General features: G+C 44.0%; 1 protein-coding gene across 1 annotated transcript; it reads left to right on the forward strand.

The window, feature by feature from the left end:
• The first annotated feature begins 233 nt into the window (after window positions 1-233).
• Window positions 234-24,153, forward strand: rpa1 (replication protein A1). The gene is given in 18 exon segments (XM_053422556.1): window positions 234-415; window positions 772-819; window positions 1,302-1,380; window positions 1,947-2,055; window positions 2,178-2,266; window positions 2,437-2,511; window positions 3,610-3,727; window positions 4,970-5,072; window positions 5,156-5,224; window positions 5,578-5,770; window positions 6,987-7,123; window positions 8,646-8,794; window positions 15,571-15,583; window positions 15,585-15,701; window positions 18,344-18,520; window positions 19,666-19,773; window positions 20,075-20,161; window positions 23,547-24,153. Coding segments are annotated over 18 exon segments (1,806 nt in total). The 5' UTR covers window positions 234-385; the 3' UTR covers window positions 23,652-24,153.
• The last annotated feature ends 573 nt before the right edge of the window (window positions 24,154-24,726 follow it).

The following is a 24,726-nucleotide window of genomic DNA, read 5'->3' on the forward strand; positions in this document are numbered from 1 at the left end:
AAAATCTGTTGAAAACTAGAGTAAGATAACAAAACAGAAGGAATATAATTCCCATGTATATAATATTAATAATGACTATATAATATAATATTGTCTTTATAAATAATATATATATATAGGTATATATAGATACAGTCTATGTTTTTAAGTTTTAACAAGACCCTCAGTCTCTGCGTCAGTTTCCCTGCGTGCTGACGTCAGATCAGTGACCGGAAGCGGAAGCTGCAGGGCGGGCACTGAGGACGTTTGGCGGGTTTGTCGAAGCTGTTGGCGCCACCGACACAACACACGGATCATCGTCGGTGGAGGAAGTGAACTGTTCACCGAGCCGCGAACATTCCTGTGAATTCGTCTTATTTCGGTGCTCAACCTCCTCTTCGCAGACATGACGCAGCTCACAGAAGGAGCCATAGAGGTGAGGTCCCTGTCAGCAGCTGGAGACATGTCTCTAAATAAAGAAGCGACCAGTAGAAAGATGGCCTGGTCCAGTGACTCACTGTCTTTGTTCAGCTGCAGGAGCTAACTGTCGTTTGTTGACAGCCTCACCGTCTGTAATGTCAATATACAGCATTAGCTTAGATGCTAACTTTTGTTTGTTATTTAAAACGTCAGGCAGCGTTTTATTGTGAAACTAAGCTTCGGTGCTAGTTTCACATTTGATATTGATGAAACTAGTTTTGGCCCTCATGTGTAGACAGAACATGTTCTTATGCTAATGTCTCAAACTTATGATTTCATTGTGATTTGACGCGACACATCTTGTGTTTCCAGATCCTGTCAAATGGCTCAGGAGTGAACGACGCTGTGCTTCAGTTGGTGGTGAGTGATTCATAGAACCCAGCACCTCACATTGTTTCTTCAGCCGAGTTGTGACATCACTGCAGCGCCTCCTGTACGTGGAACCAACAACCGCTCAGATGATCAGTTTACAGCAAAGTGGAGCTGCATCATTTAGTTTCCTCAGGGCGCAACAGCTGCTGGGAAATGATGTGTAGCTTTTTAATTCGAGATAATACAGTTTGCAGCAGGTTCGGGTTGGACTGTGTCAGTTTACACAAGATCATCATCAACAACAACAGTGATGCAGGAAACACGATACTGCAAACTGTATGAGACACTCAGCTGCTGCAGGTTTATTCACAACAACAAAACAAGAGATGTTGTGTTTGTGTCATACATCAAAACTAAACAAAAGAAGCCCACTTATAGGATGAAGAACCACAATATCAGAGACAGGCAATAGATGGGAAGTGAATCTTTTCAAACCTCTGAGCAGTGTCGCTTGTTTTGTCTCTTTTCAGAACATTCGCAAGATCGAAGGTGGAAGTGGTCCGGCTCGCTTCAGGGTGATGATGAGTGATGGGCTGCACACACTGTCCTGTGAGTTTGGATTCACTGACCGATTTTAAGATTTCATTTTCCAATGTGTATCGTTTATTTTGTCATTATTTATTCAAACCTTAGATATTTAGGCAAAGTAATGCAAGTAATCCTCCCTTTTCAAGAAGGCCTTGATTACAATACAAATTGACAAAGTAGGAAACATTCATTCACAAAGACAACTTTATGTATATACTGTATATAATGTACGATATATTAAGTTCATAAAAACAGTACATTTATATAATAGTTAATTTTACTGAGCGATTGTCAAGAAGTAAGTAGGGAGTATCTGATGCTATTGTTCTCTTTTCAGTTTGTTGTCATCATGTGTGGAGCATGACATTTAAAAGCCAATATCTCAATCTAACATGATTTTAAAAGTGCCACACAGGTTTATCATTCCCTTGTACCATTTTATAAGGATGCCAAAGTTCTGACAGTGAAACATCACATTTCTGTACTTTTAAAAGTTTAATTTAAATGGTTTGAGGTGTAGGGTGTGTGTTCAGAGCCCCCGAGTTGAATCAAGCTGTGTGACCCCGACTCTCTGCTCCTTCTTTCAGCTTTCATGCTCTCCACCCAGCTGAACTGCATGGCCGAGGACAACCAGCTGGCCCCCAACTGCATCTGTATCCTCAAGAGGCACGTGACCAATAATCTCAAGGATGGACGGTAAGTCATTTTTAATAAATGTGCTGTTTTCTTTATTTTATTTTTGCACAGCTAAGAATGAGAAGAAATTTACGAGTTGTACAAAGATTTATTTTGTTGTTCATGGACTTTACTGATTACAGGCGTGTGGTGATCATTTTGGAAATCGAAGTAATCAAGTCTGCCGATGAGGTTGATGGGAAAATAGGAGACCCTACTCCATACACAGAGGGTAAGGCTTCAGGACCCTCGCCTGAATAATAAGTGCTACCTACAGATTCATTTATCTTAAAGCAGCGCTGAATGAATAAGCTGATGAGCTGATATTTACATATACATTAAATATACATATTAGGTTTTACTGCCAGTGGAGTCATTGCTGATGTCAAATCCTCTTTGTAGGTAACGCTAAAGTCCAGCAGGCGGCTCCAAACATCGAACCCCGTGCTCCACTGCTGCAACAAAATAGAAATGAAGGTGAGAGCCAGTTATTTTCGCTCTTGAACATGAATTAAAATGGACATGCAATGGTCAGAATTCGAAGTGTGTGGAAAAACACATTTCATAGTCGAGTGACTTCATAAAGATCCACCAGGTGGCAGTATTTCTCTACTGCTTTTGTCAGAATTACTTGCACCAAAATGCAAAAACCTTTTCAATTTTAGCTTTCAAGTGTTATGACATCCACAGTTGATGAGTATCTCTCTCTGCCTGTTGCTTTTGTTTACATTTTGGAGACAAAGTAGAACACACAAAGTCTTGAGCACCACTGACCCCCAGGAGAGTTTACATCAACTCTCTGATCATACAGATGTATTTATGCTGTTAGATGTTAAGTGTAAGCAGTGGATCAGAGCATAGTAAATAACCTGGACCAGGAGAGATGTGCAATCCGGCTGTCGGAAGGCTTTTTGCTATCTTCTAGTTTCCGTCATAGCAGGTATTCATCCCGCTAATCTACAGGGTGGGAATTGAGGTTGTGGCAAAGCACCCTCCTCATCAGCACAGTCATTGTTCATTTCTCTGTGTGCGCTGCTTGATCTGGGGGCTTAATTACCAGAAGTGCAGTGGTTGGCAAAGCGGAAGGACTTAAGTGGACACTTTGAACTTTAATCCTCCGCGTGAGACGCACACAAATCAAATGTGCAGCGCCTGTTCAAACGGAGAAATCTCAAAGTCAGGCCGCGCCGCTCTCCTGGGGAAGAGCAGCTCCGGTTTGTTGCAGCGTTTCACACTCTGGCCCGATTCTGTGAAATGTGAGTCATCCTTCTCTCCCTAACGCGGGATCACACGTCTCCAACAACCGGGTTTGATGCGATTTTTTTGATTTCCGTTAGTCAATTCATCCTGTTCGGTTCAAGTTGACGGTTATGAATTTACTTAAAGTCCTTTTTGTCTTTTGAAGAAACTTCCCTCATGAAGTGAGATAATTACAATGATCACAGTTGCAATCCAAAGAAATTGGATTTATGTAATTCAACTGTGATGAATAATGTATGTCTCCCTTCCCTCTCTCTTGACTTCTTTCCATCCCGGCGCTTCATGGATCATTTATTTCCCGCTTCGCTCCCCCAGCAATGAACAGAGGTTCCAATAGAGACTTCGGGAAGAAGGCCCCATCTGCTGTGCCCAGTACTCCAGGGGGCAGCTCCAAAATTGTACCCATCGCCAGCCTCAACCCGTACCAGTCCAAGTGAGTATGTTACGTCCTGTCAAAGCTTGTACGTGTGGAGCAGTAACGACACATTGCTGCATTACATTACTGCAGTAAAAAGAAAACACAACGAGGGACTAAGCACCAACGAGACCTTGGTGAGGTGTTAAAATTTAAATGATTAAATTTGATGCTATACTCTAGTCCTGCCACAGATGCAATGTGCCACTGAATCAGTTCTGCTCATTGCAAAGCCGTAGTTCTTTAATGTGGTATGAGATTCTATTTCACTGGAAGAAATGGTGTAAAAAATGATATTGAGGTGCTGGTTTATGTCGTGTGATGAGTAACAAAGATTGAACAGAAACATGAAAGTTGTGATGGGATCTCAGTGCTTGGTTTTTTCATCTAATGAACACTGAAAGTTTCTATTTTCCAAATTATTTTTTAACTATCCCCAAATACGCAAATGTCCGACTTCAAAAAAATCTATGTAACAGCCAGTTTAATGTCAAAAAACGGCATTGGTGGATATATATCACCATCACGTTGCTCTTCCACACGTCGGAGGAAGGTAGAAGAGCTCCTTGAACATTTCAATTAGACCGTCACCATTACTGGATTTGATTCATACAAACACATGTGGAATTGGAAAGGCAAAAATGATGAGATCTTTGTTTATTAACTTTGCAGCAATGTATTTCACAAACAAGTTAGCGGCTTGCTGTGCAGCCGCAGCTTGACTCTGCAGCACCATCTGCTCAGCGGTGATGAGCGCTCTGCTACATGTGCTGCACACGGCGCTGACAGAGCAGCGGAGCGTGAGCTGCTGGACAAACTCTGCAATGACACCGTTTCTAAATCACCCCCCGAAAATTCCTTTTCTGTGTTATGATCGGGAAAAAGTTTTCATATCGAACAAAATGTAATCTGATACCGAGAGGTTGGGTTCTATTATGACATGAATGGCAAGAGAAAGTGAGAACAACTGAGCCACAGTGGGACCATAAAGGTTTTTCTCACAGAGGTTAAAATACCAGATACATTTTACCAATTGAAGAACAACCGTGCAGGACTCGTACAGAATAAGATTTATTTGCCATAGAGGAAACCATTGGCCAAACCTGTGCTTTTCTTCCCAACGAGTGATCCTGTTGCAGAGATGGCACGTAAATGATAAAGATCACTGTACCAAGGGCCACTAGGGGCATGTTATGGAAAGGTTGAGTTTCTGAATTAATAAACGAAAAACGTAACTTGAGCCTCGTGTGCGTGTGACAGGTGGACCATCCGCGCCCGTGTAACCAACAAGGGCAGCATCCGAACATGGAGCAACTCTCGCGGTGATGGCAAACTCTTCTCCATGGAGCTCGTGGATGAGAGCGTGAGTGTCCCAGTTTCACGTTATGCACATCGAGCGTTGTGCATGTCCTGACTTTTAATTTCAAATGCTTTACTTGATGACAGGGGGAGATACGAGTGACTGGTTTCAACCAAGAGGTGGACAAGTTCTACACCCTGGCCGAGGTCGGCAAGGTGAGATGATGCTGCAGATAGCGCTCCAGGGTTGATCACCGGGTATCCAGGGTGTCCCGGTGATCAACCGAAACTTTACTTTCACTGTGCCGTTAAAGAGCGATTTGGCCACAGACTATTCTATCAACCACTGCCAGCACTTTGAGTTAAAACCACAGAGACTGTGAATGAGTCATCTGGCTGAACTGTACCCATACAATAAGCAGCTTATGATCATCTGCCAGCCTGTGTTGATCCCCCCCCCCCCCCGACTGTCTGAAGTCGTATCTTGTTTGCACCATTCAGTCAGGTGCAGCGCTCGCCCTGATCTCTGATTAACACGTGCTGCATCTGTGTGTGTGTGTGTGCGCCAGGTCTACTACATCTCCAAGGCCTCCCTGAAGATCGCCAACAAGCAGTACACGTCGGTGAAGAACGACTACGAGATGACGCTGAACGGAGAGTCCTCCCTCATCCCCTGCGAGGACAGCGGTGACGTGCCCATGGTGCAGTGCGAGTTTGTTTCCATCGGGGACCTGGAGAGCAAAGAGAAAGATGCCGTCGTCGGTAAGGAGCCCCCCCCCCCCCATCAATTATCTACATTCAAACCCATCAGGCAGCTGTAGGGCAGTTTGTGTTTACAGACGTGATCACGTGCAGCAGCAGACACTGAGAAGCTTGTCACAGCAAAACACAACCAGAATAATATCTACTGATGCTCTGCCCACGCTCTGCCTGCCCGCAGAGGGGCGCTGCACACAGCTCTACAATGACGCCACATGTTATGTTGTTATGAGACATGTTGAAATTTAGTGTTATGAATTGATGCCGGCCAAGTAAGACCCCATTGGGCTGCTACCGTCTTGGTAATTAATGGGAAACACCGGCTCCAACATAACAAATGGCTAAGGTCACTCTGACACCACAGAACCTGTTTTTGGACCATAACTCATGACTTTACACACTAATGATGACAACCCTCCTCACACCTGTCTAATTTGATAAAATGATGTCATTTCCCTTTGACATCATGCAAAAATTAATTCTGGTCATTATGCAACAAGGTAATTCACAGCCTGTGAGCTGGGGATCATATTTCCTGCAACCTAACTGGTTTGTGGAAGCTTACATCAATGAGGAAGTAATGTTCAAGTTTTCATCACAGTTAAATCCATTTGAAATCCCTTTTCTCTGTGGTGTGGGGGCTTTTAGATGATTGATGTCGGTGATGCCACTCTCACCTTAATACAAATATATGAATCTCTCTTCATCCATTGTGCTTGATTGCATTAGTCAACAAAGTGTGATCGATTAAATATGTTTGTAGAAACAATTAAAGCCTACTTCCCGGGTTCTCTCCTACATTATGGATGTAAGTAGCTGGTGTACAGACTGATGACCTGTATGAAATGAGTGAATTGCTTATTTCCCAAGAGGCAATTTGTGCCTGAAACCGTGGGACCTAGCGTGACCTGTGGGCGTAAACACCACAATGAATATTTATTATACGTATGCATGGATCAGCCACAACATTGAGAGCTTGAACTGGTTTTAATGCTTCTGCAGACCAGTGTTTATATGTGGCTTGTTTTGAAAGTTGTATTTTATAGTTTCAAATATTTTCACGGCACAAAATCAAGATTACACGCTTCAGCAGTCACTGTCAATACAGGAAGTGATGCAATCGATGTGCCACAATGTGAATCTGTCAGGAGAGAGAAAGTCAAATCCAAACGACGACTCCTGCTCATGTGTAATACTGTTTTTTTGTTTTTTTATGCAGATGTGATCGGAGTGTGCAAAAAAGTGGACGAGGTGACCCGCCTCACCACAAAGTCCAACAAAGAGGTGTCCAAGAGGACGCTCGACCTGATGGACATGTCTGCCAAGCTGGTGACTGTCACTCTGTGGGGAGAGGAAGTGAGTACGAGCTTGAGATGGAGAGTAATAACTACGTACACGGTGGAGACGTGGAGCTTTTTAAATGGCCGATGAAAATCAATACCGGCTCCATAATGCATCAGATGTGATGATTCCTTTTTGCCTCTCAGAACACCATCAGAAAACAAACTGTCTTTGATCGGTGAATTCGTCAAACTCTTAAAGAGATTTCAAGACTTATTTTGGATTGAATGATTTAAGCCGAACTAAAGCTAAAGCTCACATTCACAACGATGAGCACCTGCAGTACAAAAACCTGTTATAAACTCCACCTGTGTGAAGCTTCTTATCTTAAGGTTTTGGCGACGATTGGTTTCAGAGGGAATTTAATTAAACAGGTTGTTCAACACGTTTCTCCCGATCACTGTTCTGCAGTTTCCGAACCGAAGACGTTTAACCGTGCGCTCCGTTTTTAACGGAGGCAGTAATAGTCGAGTGAACTCCCTGTCACCGGGTGATGAAGTAGCTGCTCCTGCAGTTGACTTTTACCTGTGGCTCAGAGGGACTGTGCTGAGTTTGCCACCATTTCTCTCCTCCTGACAAGAAGCACAGTGTTCCCTGTTTGTTTGTTCGACAGTTACCTCTTTTCCAGAGGGACACGCCGAGGTGCATGAGCTGTGTAGTTTTTACAGAACAATGGCAAAGCCAAGCAGCAAGTGTCTGAGATATTTTTCCTCGACTCTGAATGCTTTTCTGTGGCGCCCCCCCCCCCCTCCTCTCTTTCCATTACTGCTTTACCTCAGTTTGTGTCCCCAGGTTATATCAGTGAATAAAAATGAAAAACTATGAAAGGGAAAATCCTAGTAAATAAGTAATTATTGAAAAACAAGCTGAAAGTAATGTTGGAACTGAACTAAATCATGTGCTCTGCTCAAGAAGATATTTCCCTGAGTCTCAGCAAATTGAGCTTGCTTAAATGATAGAGTAAGATTGTGAACATGCTAAACATTATACCTGTTCATTATTAGCATGTTAGCATTGTAATTATGGCCACAGACTGTTTTATTAAGATACAAAATGAAAAACGTCTGCATAGTTGTGGTCCTGGTGGGGAGCCAGTCAGGAGTTATCAAATAACCATCAAATAATGGAAACCAAACTTAATATACAAACCATTACCTCCTAAAATGGCAGGAATCATCGTCAAAAAATGACTTTAACAAGTTAAACGCTTTTTCTGACTTTAATTTGGTCCTATTCTCTAAGAAGGTGGAGCACAGGTTTATGACCTGTACTGCAACCAGCCACCAGGGGATGATCAACAATTTTTGATTTAACTTTTAGGTAATTGCCAGGTCATCCATCTTTTCATACAGTCTGCTATGAGCACCTCTTTGCCCCACTGGAAATTAAACAGCACCACCAGCGTGTGAATTCTGTAAATCATTAATCTTTAATAGATGGCACTTGATAAACAAACCACAAACTAGAATCCAGTTAATACAAGTAGCAAAGTTAAAATCATTGTCTGTGGTTTGTCCTCTTCTGTTTCCTCGTGCAGGCGGAGAAGTTTGATGGCTCTGGACAACCCGTCGTGGCCATTAAGGGGGCGAAGGTCTCCGACTATGGAGGCCGCTCCCTCTCAGCATCCTTCAGCAGCACCGTGATGATCAACCCAGACATCCCCGAGGCGTATAAACTCCGAGGCTGGTGAGCGAGCGCCATAGATAATGTAGTGAAGTAAATGGCTTGTATATCATTGGAGTTGTATACTCATGACAAAGTGCTTTTACAGCAGGTGAAAAACACGGGTACACATTTAACATTTAATGCCACAGGGCTTATTTTTCTCCCCGGAAGCCAAACTTCACACAAGTATTGCTGTTGAAATTGAAGGGTTTTAACAGCGCGTTTCCATTTCCCAAGTTGCGAGAGTGCATGCTCTGATTCTCATTATCAAGATTAGCTTTCATCCATTAGCCACAATGTGTATGTGGGGGGGGGGTGGACGTCGATGAGGCGTTACATATAAATGGAAATCATACTTGATCTGTGGAAAACACCCTTTTTTTTTTACTCCTCTAATCGCCTTTGCAGATTAAATGAAATCCAGACTCATTTCTGTGTGATTATGTTGATTGTAGGATATTCTTTATCTTGATGCCTGTGTGCGGTTGCGTGGTTTGAGTACATATGCTCCGTCATGTTTGTTTTCCCTTTCCCACATAGAATGATGGGCAGATTATCCAAGATGTCCCTAAAATCTGTGTTTATCTGCACGTGTAGTCACTCGTACCGTGCTACAGCTGAATCCGTCAGAGGAACCACAGCTACTAGCAGATTCTATTATTCTACAGTAACACAATTAAGACATGTGACTCTATTCCTTGAAGATTTTCTCTTGGCTCGTCTTGCAGAGGAATAGAGAAACATTTAAGACCCGAGCTTTCATCTTTTCTTCGGGCTCCCGTGCCAGTTCCTCGATTCCTCATTTTCCTAAATTATTTCTTCTCCCCGCTGTATAACATGATCAGAAATAAGTCTTCGCTGTATGTATTTAATTCCTTTGCACCAGGGGTGTGGAGAAGTCTTATTTTTTCACCCTAAAAGAAAGACAGTGTGTGGTGTCCAGGTTTATAGAGATGCATTGTGAACGGGCTAAAAGAAGTGATGCCAGTTGGCACGTGATTGATGGAGCAGGCGTTGCTCACATGGACTGAGGTGGAGCGCGGTGATGGTAGCGTCCCTCCCGCGTTGTGGCGAACTGATTGACCCCCCCCCACCCTGGAGATCAAGCAGGTCCCGATTGCCCCTCCTCTGTCACATGAAGGCAGATGTCTGTATCAGCGAGCGAAGATCCGGTTGTTTCTGTCTGACGGGATTCATTTATTTACCTCCCAGCGTCGCTACCTGCACTGCACCAATAAGAAAAGGACGGTGAACAGCTAAAAACTACAATATTTACACCAGTCATCCACACATTTAAAGCTTAGTCAAGTGATGTAACATATCAAAAACTACAAAATACCTTTTTAAATACGCAGCACTGATAGTTTCAGAACAAGCCTGTTCAATACAGGCCGCCGATGTACACCAGTCTGCATTAAACATTAGAAAACCAGTTGCCAGCTCTGATCGCTGTGCACTTGATCAGTGGGACTGATCTGCATAATCACAGCAGTGAAATGTGACTCAACCTGGCAGGTGAGAAAGAGGCGGCTCAGAGAAATCACTGGTTTGTGCCTCATCAGTCAGACGTCTTCTCTCGCAGTAAATTCCACTTGATGGTTTCAGCACCAGGCTCTGGCTTCTGTGAATATTTTCTCATGTGATTTCCCAGAATGCCTGCAAACTACCATTATTCATTTTTTACTTTGGTCCTTTTGTTTTGTGGTTTGTTTGTTTGTAAGCAGGATTTCACAAGAACTACTGATCGGATTTCCACTAAACGTGGTGGCAGGATTCAGTACGGTTCAAATAAGAACTCATTACATTTTGGTGCTGATCCTTATCAGGGGGCAGATCTGGGATTGTTTCCCCCCCACTTCTTTAACGATGTGAAATGGGGCATTTTGAAAAAACCTTTTTACAGTTTTCCGGGGGAATAATTCTTGGAACTTGATGAAAAAATATCAGGCACATTTAAGAAATAGATATCTTTGGTGCAGCTTGATTGAATTTAAGGCCTTCAAATCGTTATGTGCTCTACTGAGTGCCATTATAGTTTAATAAGCGGATTATTTTACATTTTGGTAGCAATAGAAAAATGCTGTATTATAAGGACCTCTCCTGGGTTTTTCTGCCTTCTTCTACCTGAGCAACACAAAGTCCTGCACCAGTCTCCTCATCCATGCTGCAGCACAGGCTCTCCACACTTCCCCTGCTCTCTTCTGCTTAATGACAGAAGCTTGTTCGCTCCACTTCCTCCACTAACTTCTCAGTTGGACGCGTGGAGATAATGACCCTTAAATGCTGGTGTCGGTTTATCCTCTGCAGAAGTGTTGGCCCACGCGGGTCCTCGTGGACAGGGAGCTCCTGCAGGTTGGAAGGCGTCCTCTAATGACCAGTTTAAAGTCACAGATGGTGGGAGGCCGGACCTGACTCATAATGTAGAGCCAAGTCAGTCGTAGTGAGAGCCACAGGGAAGACAGGATTGTTATGCAGCGCGTCTGAGAGGTGAGACACAGCCAGGGAAGGGAATAGAGAGAACGGCCTCCTTGTTTATTTATTTTTAGGCGGCATTCCAGAGATGATGCAGTATGTGCTGCTGAGAAGCAAGTTGTCACAGTGGGTTTTCACCGGCAGACTGCGAGCTGCTGTGGTGTTGCTGATAAGCCCGGTTGTCAGGATGGTACCTGTTCACAGAGCCCTGTCTTTTAATTATTGCTACTATTAACTATTTCGATCATTAATTTTACTTCTCGCACAGAAGAACCCCCGAACCTTATCTCCTCAGCCTCTGTTGAGCTCTTCTGCACATCCATTTCTGCGGAAGCATCTTTGTGTTACTCATGCACAAGTGTCTTCAGTTTAAATTTTCGTTTTTTAGAAGCAGACCTTGAGGACCTCCTCAAATGAATCGTGGATCCTTGGTGAGCCGTTGACTCAAACTTCTGAAGCGTGAATGCGAAGCCGCTCAGCACTTTCCAGTGTTTTTTTCTATGAAGAGCCGAGTAGTTTCCTTTAACGTCGCCCTAATTAATCCTGCAGAGATGAAAATAGCTTTAATTTCCTCAAATGAGAATGCTGCCCTGTGCACTAATTATCCTGATCCTTGGGTTAATCTGGGCTCCTGGTGCATTGTTAGTTTGCAAGTGTTGTGTGCACCTACCCTCTTTTTTTAATAAGACTTCACTAAGGCTGCAACGACTAATCAATTATATAGATTATAAAAATAGTAGGCGTCTAAGTGATTAGTCTGGTCTGTTTATAATTTATTGCACGTACACTGTGGCAGCGTCTCTTAAGGGGGGGGGGGGGGGCAGTAAACCAGCCAATCCCGTGCCTTGTAAATATAGCAACACATTCAGCAGCACGAGCCGTTTTAACTTCTCTTAACAAAGTTTGACGATCCAGAATTTCTCGTTGACTTTTACTGTGAAGAGAAAGAATTTGAGTTTAAGATGACTTGTCAAAACAGCCATTAATTCTGCATCAGAACTTTCTAGTTCAAGAGATCTTTTAATAAGCCTCAATTTAATACACCTGGAATTAAGTTTGAACTTCTGAGAATGGTGGTGTAGGTATCAAGAATTTGAATTATGAATAGTCAGAATTAATCTACAGTAAATTATCAGTGTAGGAATCAAATTCACTCTCGTCCATCTTAACTGTGTAGAGGCAGTTGTCCATTAGGTGGCAACAGCACATTGGGAGATGCAAGCAGCCTTTTCCCACACATCACTTCTCTGTTAGCAACTCTCTGTTATGTTTATTCTTAGTCCTCGATTAGTGTCAGATTTATTTATTAAGTCCAAACTGATATTTTCTCTGCCTTTTCATGACTCTGGTATTTTCCCACACACGGAACACATAGTTGGATCACCAACTAATCAGCTGAGTAGCACACAAGCTATAATACGGTCGTCTTATGAACATGATGCCTGATGATTTGATTTAATTGAATGTTATTTTACCATCATGTGTTTGCAGTGTGGTATTGATGGGATAAAGATTTCTTGTCACAATCAAAATCCCTGAGTTATTAGTCACTGACTCGCTGAATGCTCTGAACCCAATTTGGTCTCGTAGGCGTCGGACACAGTGAAGAATCCTTCAAATCAGCTTCCTGTTGAGGTTGATGTTCTCCTTTTAGTCACGATTGTCAAAGGGATTTTTTTTAAATAGAAGAGATGAAATTCAGGCAAAATATTTGTTGGTTACAGTTTCTCAAATGTAAGGATTCGCTGCTTTTCCTTGTCGTAGATATATGAAATGAATGTCTTTGGGTTTCCGAATCAAATGCGCTCTTTGTAAATCTTTGTTTGGTTTCTGGAAAAGTATATTGAACTTTTTCCCCCTGCAATTTTCTAATATTTTATACACAAAACGAATACAAAAGGAATCAGCAGAACAACCTTAAAAAACTGAATATCAAGCCCACTTTTTAAATCTCACTTTTATAAAGATTGTTTTTAAGTTCAAAACACTGAGATTAAAGCTACACTTTGCCTTTGAATGTTCAGAGAGACGTAAATTGTCCCTTTGTCCCACAGACTACTACTATCTTTGTATATTCTGTATATGTTGAGGTAAAGTCTGTTTGAAACACAGTAAAGTAATATGTGAGCAAGAAGTCCAGTTTGCATTAACTGCCAATTTCAATTCCATTCAATCAGAAAAACACTGCAGCACATTAAAAACTTAAAGGGTTCTGTTTTTCCATGATATCATTTCTCTGTGAAGCTCTGTAAAGGACAAAGCCATTCAAATGAAAGCGGTGACTCATGCAGGCAGAACAGTCCTCGTGTGCAGGGATGACATGTAAATGCTTGATTTTATATATTCTTTTGTTTGTTGTATTCTCCGACATACATGATTTTCCATTTGCAGCCTGTGTGATCCATCTAATTTAAACATAAATGAAAAGTAAACGCAGGGAAACAAACTGCCGCCTCGACTTCTTTCAAGTTGCTGCCTGTTCCGTGTTTGACCACATGTCAGTCACCGGCAGATGTCTCACACATCATGGGGTAATCGTGTTTGTTGTGTGTTTGCCACTCAGCTGAGGCATTAGAGCCTCTTCCCTGCAGCTGCAAACAGCATTTCCCATCATCCCTTCATCCCTCCTCCTCCTCCTCCTCTGCCATGTCTATGCTGCTGTCCTGTCCCTGTGCATTGACACACTGACACATCACATGTCAGTGGCGTGCACATGCTCGTCTGTCGCCCGTCAGTCGTCTCTCTAGTTCGTCTCTCCGACGCCGCGCTGCCGCGCTGCCTCTCTGCCTGAGTTCCGTTGACTCACGTTGCACATTTTCTGCCAGATCTAATTTGTCCTCCTTTTGTCTCATCGATCACGATCACTGTCTTCGGTGCCATTTCTGTTTCCTGTGCTCCTCGCTGTCTGCAATGATAAAAAACACGACAGGGGCTTTAAAACCGGAGGCCTCTCACTGTTTCCTATCCAATCACAGGCATTTCCAACACAGTGAAGCAGTCATACCTTTTTTTAAAAAAATTAATTCTTTTTTAATCACCTCAGCCATGTTGTCACGTCACTCCCCTCCTCTGTGGAACATCTGTCTTCGGAGAGATGTTGAGCCGTGACAGAGAGATGCTATCTCCATTAAGTCTCAATTGATTTGTCAGAATGCATTTTCTTTTCTTTCTCGAGCTCCTGAGTGGGGGGGGGGGCAGGAACAATTACAGCAAAGCAGCTCAGGTACACTGGTGAGGAATTTGGTGCCACCGTAGCAAATTGGTCACATTTGTCATTAGTAATGGGGAAACTGGCAGCCTCTGCGTTGCTCAGGCCACAGTGTGAACCATTAATGGGGATATTTTCAATTAGTCATGCCTCCAGGAGCAAGGCATTCACTCCCTGTATTTACAAGCCGACCTCCCCATCGTGCACCACTTTGCCTCGTGGCCAACAGATTAGTAAGCGTTATTGATTTCTCTAACCATTTTAAACTTTCTCTCTCTCCCCCGACCCCCCCCCCCCCCCCCCCCCCCCCCCCCCCACCCACCCACCCACCCATCCACAACTGCATTTTACCTGCACTCATCGGTCTTCTCACGCTACCCCTCTTTCTCTCTTCCCCTTCCCCTTTGTCTTCCCTGAATTACCGCGACCATCGGGCAGAAATGGGTTTCTAATATCTCCGTAGCAGCCCTGACCCCGGCCGGCTCATCTGTCCCTTTGCTGTAGATTCATTTCACAAGCCTCTTAGCTCGCCCTGCTCTCAGCTGAGTAACAAATGGATGCTCTGGCTCAAACAACGACGATCAAGGCTAAACAATAAATCCCCAAAAGGATAGCTTTTATTCTACTTATAGAAGGATATGTGAAATGAATATGTATTTATTATATATTTCTTTATTTTTTAACTGTATCATAAGTCTGATTTTGTCGGCATCATGGAATGCTTAATCTAAACCCAATTTATACAAAGTTAAAATGATTAGTTGATTAATGGATTTATTTGGCAGCTCTTTATTTAGATAATCAAATGACAGATTAACATTTAAATACATTTGAAAGCTAAAAGGCCAGAAAATCCCTTCAGAGTATCTTCTTTGTCTATGATACTAAACAAAATAGTTGAGCTTTTGGCTGTTAATTAGACAAAATTAGTGAGATAATCACAGCAACCAGGGAACAGAGAGATTGCACTGCACCTCTAACTATTATCTAGCAATTGCAGAAAGCAATCAAGTGAGATCTTCACTAATCTCTAACGAATACTTTTGTCAGCTAGTGTCCCTGAAGCTGCACCTGGGTCGACTCGGCAGGTAACTGATATTCTCTCTATTTCCCGTAGGTACGATAAGGAGGGGCCACGCCGTGGACGGACAGTCTCTGACGGAGGCTAAAGGTGGCGGCGGTGGAAACACACAACTGGAAGACACCTCCTCCGACGTGAAGACCGAGCACCTGGGGCACGGAGACAAGGTACGCAACGTGCTCGGCTTTGCCTTGACGCTCTCGAACGCTCCAGTTGTGGTAACCCCAGACATATTGTTATTCAAGGAGGACTCTTTGAAGTTAGTCAAGGACGAGGGAAAAGGCCCGCGTTTGAATCCCAAACAACAAATAGAAGCGCCCGCAGTCGAGCTGCATAGTTAATTTAAAAACCTCCCAGTACACGTGGCAGGTCCGTACAGTCCGTCTGCAGAGTCACCTTGTCACTGCTTTTTCGACGGAGGGCCTCTTGATTATCATTGATTGATCAAAATCACCGGGTATGTGGGATGAAAATTTGATCCCCCGAAGACTCCTGATTCTGCTCCTCATTAATATCACTGCACAGAGGCCTGAGTGCTCCGTATATATCCCTGAAATTACATACGCTCTATTCTTTGCCCTCTGAAATGGAATAACCGCCTTTAAAATAAGTAAAGTAATATGTATTCTTTATTATCCCCCCTACTTTATTACACCGTGGAGGGAACCCGTCTCTCACCCAAAGTGTTATGAATCGTCTATGGTGGCTAATTTGACCTGAGCGGAAGATCTTATGATAAGGTACCGAGAGGCGGGAGAAGGACGTGTCTGTAAAAGACGAGATGAAGACATTGGAGATGTAGGACATGTTGTGTTGTCGGAAGCTTAAAGAAGACTTAAGGATCAATTGTGCCTCAGAAAATAACGAGTAATTAAAATAAAGTAGTTATCTTAAACCCTCGGTTAAGTGAAAATATGTTTTGGTGAAAGACTAATGTCAGTTTCCTGTTCTTCGTGCCCGAGGCTGTGAGTGACCCTGACTTCCTTCTGGTGCCTTCACGTTTCTCTCTCCTCTCCGACCAGCTAACGGTTTATTGTGCCTCGTGTCGCCTCCTCTTTAATTTACCTGCCTCAGCTGTTCTGTCATCTGAAGGCCTCCGATAGAGCTTAAGCAGTCGCATCCGTTGTTTTTCTTCTCCCTTGTCAAATTTCACCTCCAAATCCTGACTGTAACCATTAGCCCCCTGTCAGGTGAAAGGCTTCTCCTGGCATTAGCTCCCTGCTGCTGCGGAGGAGGAAAAGATTGACCCTGGGCTCCAGCGGCTCTCGCCTCTCCTCAGCAAGGCATGTGATGAGGCCTGGTTCTGACAAAGGAGCCGAGGCTGTCCTCAACCCCTCCGAGACATCCCATACACAGGGGCACGGAGGGTCAGGCCTCACAAGAACCCCCCCCCCCGCCCGCTACCAAAGTCTGTTGCAATTAATTATCCCTGTCACAAAGTCTTTGTGTCACAATCTCAAGTTTCCACATTGCTCCCGTGCCCTCGCTGACAGTATGCAGTCGCCCTCCTCTTGTAGCCCTGACACTTCATTTGGAAAGGCCAATGACGGGAGCGAGAAACAGGCTCCTCCATCTTCCTCCTCCATCCTCCAGCTCCATCCTCCTCCTCCCCCTCCCCCTCTTCCTCCTCGGAGCTGGACAGTCAAGCGCTAATTTGATGAGGTGTTTACTTGATTAATTGAGGTGGATGTCTGGGTTGGTTTGTTTTGAAATCCAAATGGTAATTAAAAAGAGACGGCTCCTCTCTTCTTTCGTTTAGTTTTTCCTGACATTTGTCACACACTCTTTTATCCACCCAACGTGACATGCAGCGTCAGTTGTCCTGTTTTAGAAGTTAATTGGGGTCTAATGTCTTTTCGTGTTTCTAATGTTATGGTCCGAGGGAGGAAAGAATGGATTTCCGTCGTACTTTGGAGGCATGTTTCTGTTTTTGAATAAATTGCCTTCTTGTTTATCTCTTCAACGAATGTTAGTGTGAGTGAAAATTAATCAGAATGTCCGGGCGTTTTTTCAGCCCTTTGTTAAAAACTGATTACAGCTGCCTGTGGCTTTAATCTGTTCGTCATAGTCGACATAATTGCGTTGACCTGGTGCCGTTAATGACTGGTTGATGCTCTTGGACATTAAACTCTGCTCCCTGACCCTGAACAAGCACTTTTAGCCTTTATCAAAACCGGCAGGGACCAAGTCTCGTCTTTGTTGTCACAGCCGATGCTGAGATTAGTAGTGGGGGGGGGGCGACTCTGTCTGAAACAATCAGCTGTTAGGGACAGACAACTATCTGTTGGTGTGCATTAAGTTAAAGTGTTCCACATGAGGAGAGCTAATGTGACCTTCTTCTGTATACATGTAGAAACTCTTCCTCTCTTCATTACAGCACATACCCTGCGCTTCTTTTTTAAATTCCTCTATTTCTGTCCGATGGTAATTCCTGTCACTTGCCCGGGGGGGGGGGGGGGTTCCCCGCTGACCAGGAATATTTCCTGAAGCCTGTTTTACGTGCTCACGGTCCCCACGTTCACAAAAGCAACAGCCTCCTTGCTGATTTGCATTTGTGTCGGAGCCATTAGGATTCTGGTTGGGGAGTGTAACCTGTGCAATCTACTGCACAGATGTGGCTCTCCTGGCGCTTCACATACTCGGCTACACACTGCTGGAAATGTGTAATGCTCATTTCATACCGTTTTTTCAACACTCAAGAAAAAACTAAAATGGAGGAGAAAACTTCAGCTCGTGAGAAGAGGCTTTCAGTAACTATATTTAGCACAGATCTTTTTTCATGTGTATATTTTGATTTTGTTTTTTTCAGGCAGACTACTACACCTGCATAGCCACCATTGTGTACCTGCGCAAGGAAAACTGCATGTACCAGGCCTGCCCGACTCAAGACTGCAACAAGAAAGTGGTGGACCAGCAGAATGGCATGTTCCGCTGTGAGAAGTGTGACAAAGAGTTCCCCAACTTCAAGTACCGCCTCATCCTGTCGGTAAGTGACTCGGCGACGGCTTCCCTGAAACTTCTCGCTCTTTTTCAGCTGTCACACACACACCACACACACACACACACACACACCACACACACCACACACACATGCACGCACACTAGTGTATTTATATTCAAATGCATATATCTTAAGTCCCTGTTCTTCCTGCATAGACCTGAACAGATGCTCCTGCTGAGGCTTCGGGTGTCGTCCCTCTCATTCCCTCGTCTTTCTCCCTAGTCTTCTCACTGTCCTCTAGGACCCCAGTGGTCCAACATCAACCCATCCTGCTCTGTGTAGTTGAATTTCCTGTGATGCAGCATAATGAGGACTTAATCTAAGATTCTTTACAGTCGAGCTGTATGGGGTTAATGGCTGCAGCTTTCCATATTGTGCTGTTTGTCATTTATCAGAAACATGCAGCAGTAAACAAGTACACGTTCCTTTTTCTCAGCTCATTTGCACACAACTATTATTTAAAAGAAAAATGGCAAAACAAGAACTCACTGAGTCGGCATCAGAGCGGTTGCAAGCCTGGCATCTGAAATGAGCGGCTCTTGTTTTGTGGCTCTCACCAGACGACATATTGTTATTCCTCACAAGCTGTAGCATAAGCTGTGAATCTGCTTCCACTGTCTGTATCGCAAGTGACTACGTCCTGCCAGCAGAATATCCACTAATTAGAGGATGTAATGACTTAAGAGTGGAGAGTTGTGTTTTACTTGGTGGGTTGAAGCATCTGGCAACTTCTGTCTCACACAATGGATCCCTATACACAATGTATACGAGGGCACATTTGTATATGTAGGATTCTGAATCTGTTGTTTTTCAGTGAGAATGTGGGTTCATGTTGTCGTTAGTCCTTCTGTCTTTCAGTGTCTCGCGCTCTGGGTTTATTTTCCTCACTGCCGGGAGCTGCTGCTCTGAATCACCTGGTTTTACACAAACTTTTCATTTAGTCAGGGAGAAAGTAGGAGAACTTGTTTAAATGCAGCTGATGTTTCTATTAATAATGCAGCAGAATCTTTGTCATTCATGAACGAGATCCCATCGATTCATATCAAGTCATTTTTTACATTATCAAGTCTGCAAGTTCAATATGGATTCAACTTTCTACCTGTTAACTCTTTTTCTGTTTGCTCCGTCAGGCTAACATTGCAGATTATGGAGACAACCAGTGGGTGACCTGCTTCCAGGAGAGTGCAGAGGCCATCCTGGGCCAGAACGCAGCTTACCTGGGGCAGCTCAAGGACTCGGTGAGCCCCCCCCCCCCCCCCTCCTCGTATAACACGATGGCCAGAGCGAGAGCTCTAACTTCAGGCTCTGTTCCTGCCAAACATGCTCAGACAAATTTGTGTTAAGACACCTACTGTGCTTTGTTCCTTCCAGGAATAATTACTTTGAAAGTCACAGGAGTCGTTTCTGAGAATTCACTTATCAGCCACCCAATATATAACATGATGAAACTCCCATTTGATTAACAGACTATATATATATATATTAGATATATATAATTATACTGCCGGCTCTGATTTAGAATATTTCTCTCACTTTCAGAATGAAACTGCCTTTGATGAAATCTTCCAACAAGCCAACTTCCACACGTTTATCTTCCGCAGCAGAGTGAAGCTAGAAACGTATAACGTAAGTACAACAAGGAACGGTCATTAGCCCGATGAGACGCCGGCAGGTTTGTTGTCGTCCCAGCACGAGCTTGATCCCCTAAAGCTCCAACCCGCCTTCATTAGCCAAAGAGTCAAAAAGTGGCTCTTTATGTTTTTACTGTTTCGTTCTCCCGTTCATTAACAAAACCAACCCCGGTTAAATTTGAACTGATGCAACCATTTCTCATCTCAAAGAATAATTTGAGTGTTTGAACGGTGCACGCGCAGATTAGCCGCGGCCACTGTTTCCTGTCGGCCACACGGATAGAGGTTCGCTTTGAGGGGAAGCACATAAAAGAATTGATTGGGCTGGGACCCCGAGCAGGAAGTCTGGAGCCGAGCCAGGGGCAGCGTCCGCCTGCGACGCACAGAGGAGGCCACTGTGTCCTAGCTGCCCGTGGCACGGCTGCAAGCTGGTATTGGCTGCTGCCTCGAAACCCCCCCCCCCCCATATTCCTTCTGCAGACCCACCTGCAGCCCCTCTCTCACTTTACTTTCTCCTCCTCAGTGTGACAAGCCGGCCATTGTGGGCGGCTCTCGCTTGTCATATGTACAATGTTGTGTAGGCTGATTGTGGGACAAAGCAGATTCTCAGCAGGTGATGATTCATCCTTCACGTTTAATCGCAGGCAGACGTCAGTTTGGACGAGAAGTCTCTGAGCGTGTTTATCAGAAAGCTGAGAGAACCTCAAACTGAACTTTGTGCCAGATCCGCCCGTTTCCCCCCCGATCCACTCTATATTCAATCGGTTCTTTTGGTCACGCCTCACCTCTCCACCGGGGTTTATGGAAACCGATTGAGTAGATCTGTGTGTAATCCTGCTAATTAACAAACAAGCACTGGTGAAAACATGTAATCTTCTTGCTTTGAGGTAATAAAGACCCTGCAGCAGTCATATGAGGGGATGATAATTATCTCCTGTAATGAGATTACAGCTCGAAGATACATAGACGGTGCGTTTAAAGGTCAGTCTGTGTGCTGGAAACATCCACATTTTATTTACACACACACGCACACACACACACACACACACACACACACACACAGCGTTCAAATTTACCCAATTAATCAATTAGTTGGTTGAAATAAAAATCAACCAGCAGCACTTTTAATAACTGCGTCCTCTCGCTGCTGTTGGATCAAAACACTCCATGATTAATTGCCGTTGATCAAAACAAGTGCTGATGAGCAGTTTGTTCATGTGGGCGTGATGCATAATGTAATGAACACCAATCCAAATCAAAGTCTCATGTAGGCACTGACAATATTTTGATATCATTCCGATCTTGTTTACAGGCAATTGTGTTGTCACTCAAAATGTCAGTGATGGATGATTTTGTATTCAAGTGGAATCGGGGACGCCTGCTCATGGCAGCGATATTCAAACTGTTATTAAAGTCTCATTGTGTAGGTTTGTAATTAGATTATGTCACTGAATCTCCTTCACGTGTCTGTTTCCACTTTGCGGCGGATATTTCTCACACTGTCGCCATAGATCTGCTCTGTGTGACAATTGCTGATTATATGGTTACACCTTTCTTAGGTTATAGTGACATGCTGAGGGTGTGAGTGTCGAGAGGTGGTTCGTCACACTTCTCCCTCCCCCCCTCCTCTGAGCACTGCTGGCTCTGTATTTCACCAGAGATCAACCAGTTCCCAGAGCTCGAAATAACCATCGGCTCATCATCATGTGCCAGGATCTAATATGCAGGTTACACGTGAGACGGGTAATTAAAGAGCAACTCGGACAGATTTGTAAGTTGCTCACTAGATATTGGTTCATTCCAGTGACTCTTCATCCCCGCTGCTCCATGGTAAAGTCCGTATCGGGGATGAAACGCCTTGTTCTGCTCGTATGAAACGGTTATTTTTCTTCTGTGAGCGCACGCTGGCAACTTTAATGTTGTTAGGAAAAGGTCACAGCCGAGCAAATTAATGTGTTGTGCCTCTCGTGCTTTCTTATGTGTGTATGTGCACACTGGGCCCAGATGTCAATGTGTGGATCAACAAACAAGTGTTGGCTGCTCACGTACAAACACAGCTCGTCTAAACTCACCCACCGGCGGCACCACTGCTTCCAGGCCAGAACCCAGAGTAGAAGAACTTTAATAATGGTCAGCGAGAAATCACCAGTTTAGGTTTAAGATAAACTACAGATAAAACGACATTATTTAAAGAAATCTGTTGAGAAGATGCTTCTATCAACATCTTCCCAGATCAGAATTCTGTTTTATTTCCATGTTGATAACTTTTTATTTCATAGCTTGTTATTTCTCTTTATACATATTAAATAATCTTTTTATTTGCATCATACAAATGGGTATGAGGGCACTTATTCAGAGGAAGGTGATGTATGTTCCAGCAGCTGAAGACTAGTGGAGATAAAGTGAGAGTAACCTGCGTTCTAACAGAGAGAGAATGACGCTACTGGTACTAATGACCTTCCACTGTCTAGACGGCTGTGGAGAAAGTTATGCTTTTAAACGACGCCTCTATTTCCTTTGTGAAATGTTCATTTGATGAGCAGCATAATTCGATGATCCAGTCTAAGCACAAGGGAAGATGTCTGCATCTGTCTCCCGCTGATAATTATTTCACATATTGCAGCGTTCACATCTCTGACCCGGAATGGGAAAGTGGTCTCTCACTTCACCATCATTTATTTTGGGGGTGATGTTCTGATTTATAAGTTCTGATTCACTTTCATATATTTACATTGTGTAGCTTGTAAGATACAGTTTTTTAGCCTTGGGGACTACTACAGGCTGAAATGGCTGTTTACTCATTCATGCGTTTACTTGCTGCATACATACATGTCAGTGTTAAACATGGAACCAACATCAAATATGTCAGTCAGTCCCCTCACCTGTAGTATGAAGGCCTCACGGTTTACTGGTACTGGCAGCGTCTGTAAATTCTGACACTGCCGTTGCCCTAAATCAATCATGACCAACATGCACACACCGGAAAGGACATTTGGACCAAGTGACTGATTGTTTTAATTAGTTGCGTGTGTCTCCTGTGTCATTGCGGCATTGGAAATTAAACACACAATCAGTGTTGACAACGCACCGACTTTCCTTGGCCGCAGTTTTGACTTGTCTTAAAACCCACCGCTGCTCCCTGCCCCCCTCCTCTTCGTAGCCGAGATGGCAGCCGCATCATGTTGGTCCATGTTGTGCGCTCCATGTGGCCGCACACAGTGTGAATGCACTTGTGCACTCAAAATAGCAACGTGCGAGTGTGGAGGCGCTCAAATAGCAACGCAGCAGGCACGTCCTGTTTCCCGTGACCCCTGGTTGTGCAGCGAGAGAAAGTGAATGTACGTCATGAGCGGCTTTCTTCTTCTCGTCCTCTCCCACAGGATGAATCCAGAATCAAGGCCACGGTGATGGAGGTGAAGCCCGTCGACCACAAGGAATACTGCAAGAGGTTGATCATGAACATAAGGAAACTGGCTGCCCAGTAGGAAACTGTGCTCTGTGCTCTGGTATTGCTTCTGCAAGTTTCTCTTTGTTTCTGTACAGCCAACAAACCCCTCTACATGTATTACCGAGTTTTTCTTTTTTTTGCTTATGAGGCATTTGTTCAGTATCGTTATGAATTCACGCTTGCGAATGAGTAATCCTCTAAAGTGCTAATGGAGCGGAAGTTCACCTTTTCTTTGTCGTACAATGATCGGTGGCCTGATTCTGGAAACTGTCTTCTTTCGGTGAACATAATAGCAGGTGTTTGTTTTTTCTTTTTCTGTTGTTTGGGCAAGCGGAGCAGCGAGTGGGTCAGTGAGCCACAAAAGAAATCATCACTGTGTCTGTCTTAAGTCGGCCAGTTGTTCCTGCTTATTCTGTGGTCATGTGACGCCTCTAAGCAGAACAGCAGCACAGTAGCGAGCTCTCCTTTCACCCTCTGACGCTCACTCAAAATGGCTGGGCTGGACCTGCACATCCCTGATAAGAAGGTTTACTCTCAAACACTCTCTTTTTTTTATTTTTGCCACGTACTTGCAAACATAAGCACATATACACATGCACGGCACAGACCTAATGGGAAAAGTGCTGCATCCTATTTAAGTAGATGGAAGATGTAATTTCAATGCATGTAACCCTTCTCTGAGTTCTGTAGTTGTTTTTCCTAAACTGTGAGAATAAAGGTGTTTGGAGCCATGTTCTTGTCTTTGACCAGTGGTACTCTGCTCTCTCTCTCTCTCTCTCTCTCTCTCTCTGTCGGTGTAAACTGAAGCACGTAGGAGTGATGTCTGTTTAGCTCACAGCACCTTAGCCCGACCTGTACCTATTAACAGCAAAAGAAAACCTGGGCTATTTTTATTTTCGGAGCCGTGTGCCGTTCGGGGGATTTATTCCAGGGCTGCCACACAATGCCCTCTAGCCCCTCAGCTTTTTTTTTGCTCAGATGTGCAACAGATTTTCCTCCAAACTTGACTTTCATGTTGTATTAAAACACAACATCAATGCGCGGATACACCTCCCAATTTCTCCCCCTGTGATAACATCTCGGTTCTGCTGAGCGCTGCTTCTGTTGCCTGT

The sequence above is a fragment of the Pleuronectes platessa genome, chromosome 5 (genome assembly GCF_947347685.1).
Source record: "Pleuronectes platessa chromosome 5, fPlePla1.1, whole genome shotgun sequence".
Lineage (NCBI taxonomy): Eukaryota > Metazoa > Chordata > Actinopteri > Pleuronectiformes > Pleuronectidae > Pleuronectes > Pleuronectes platessa.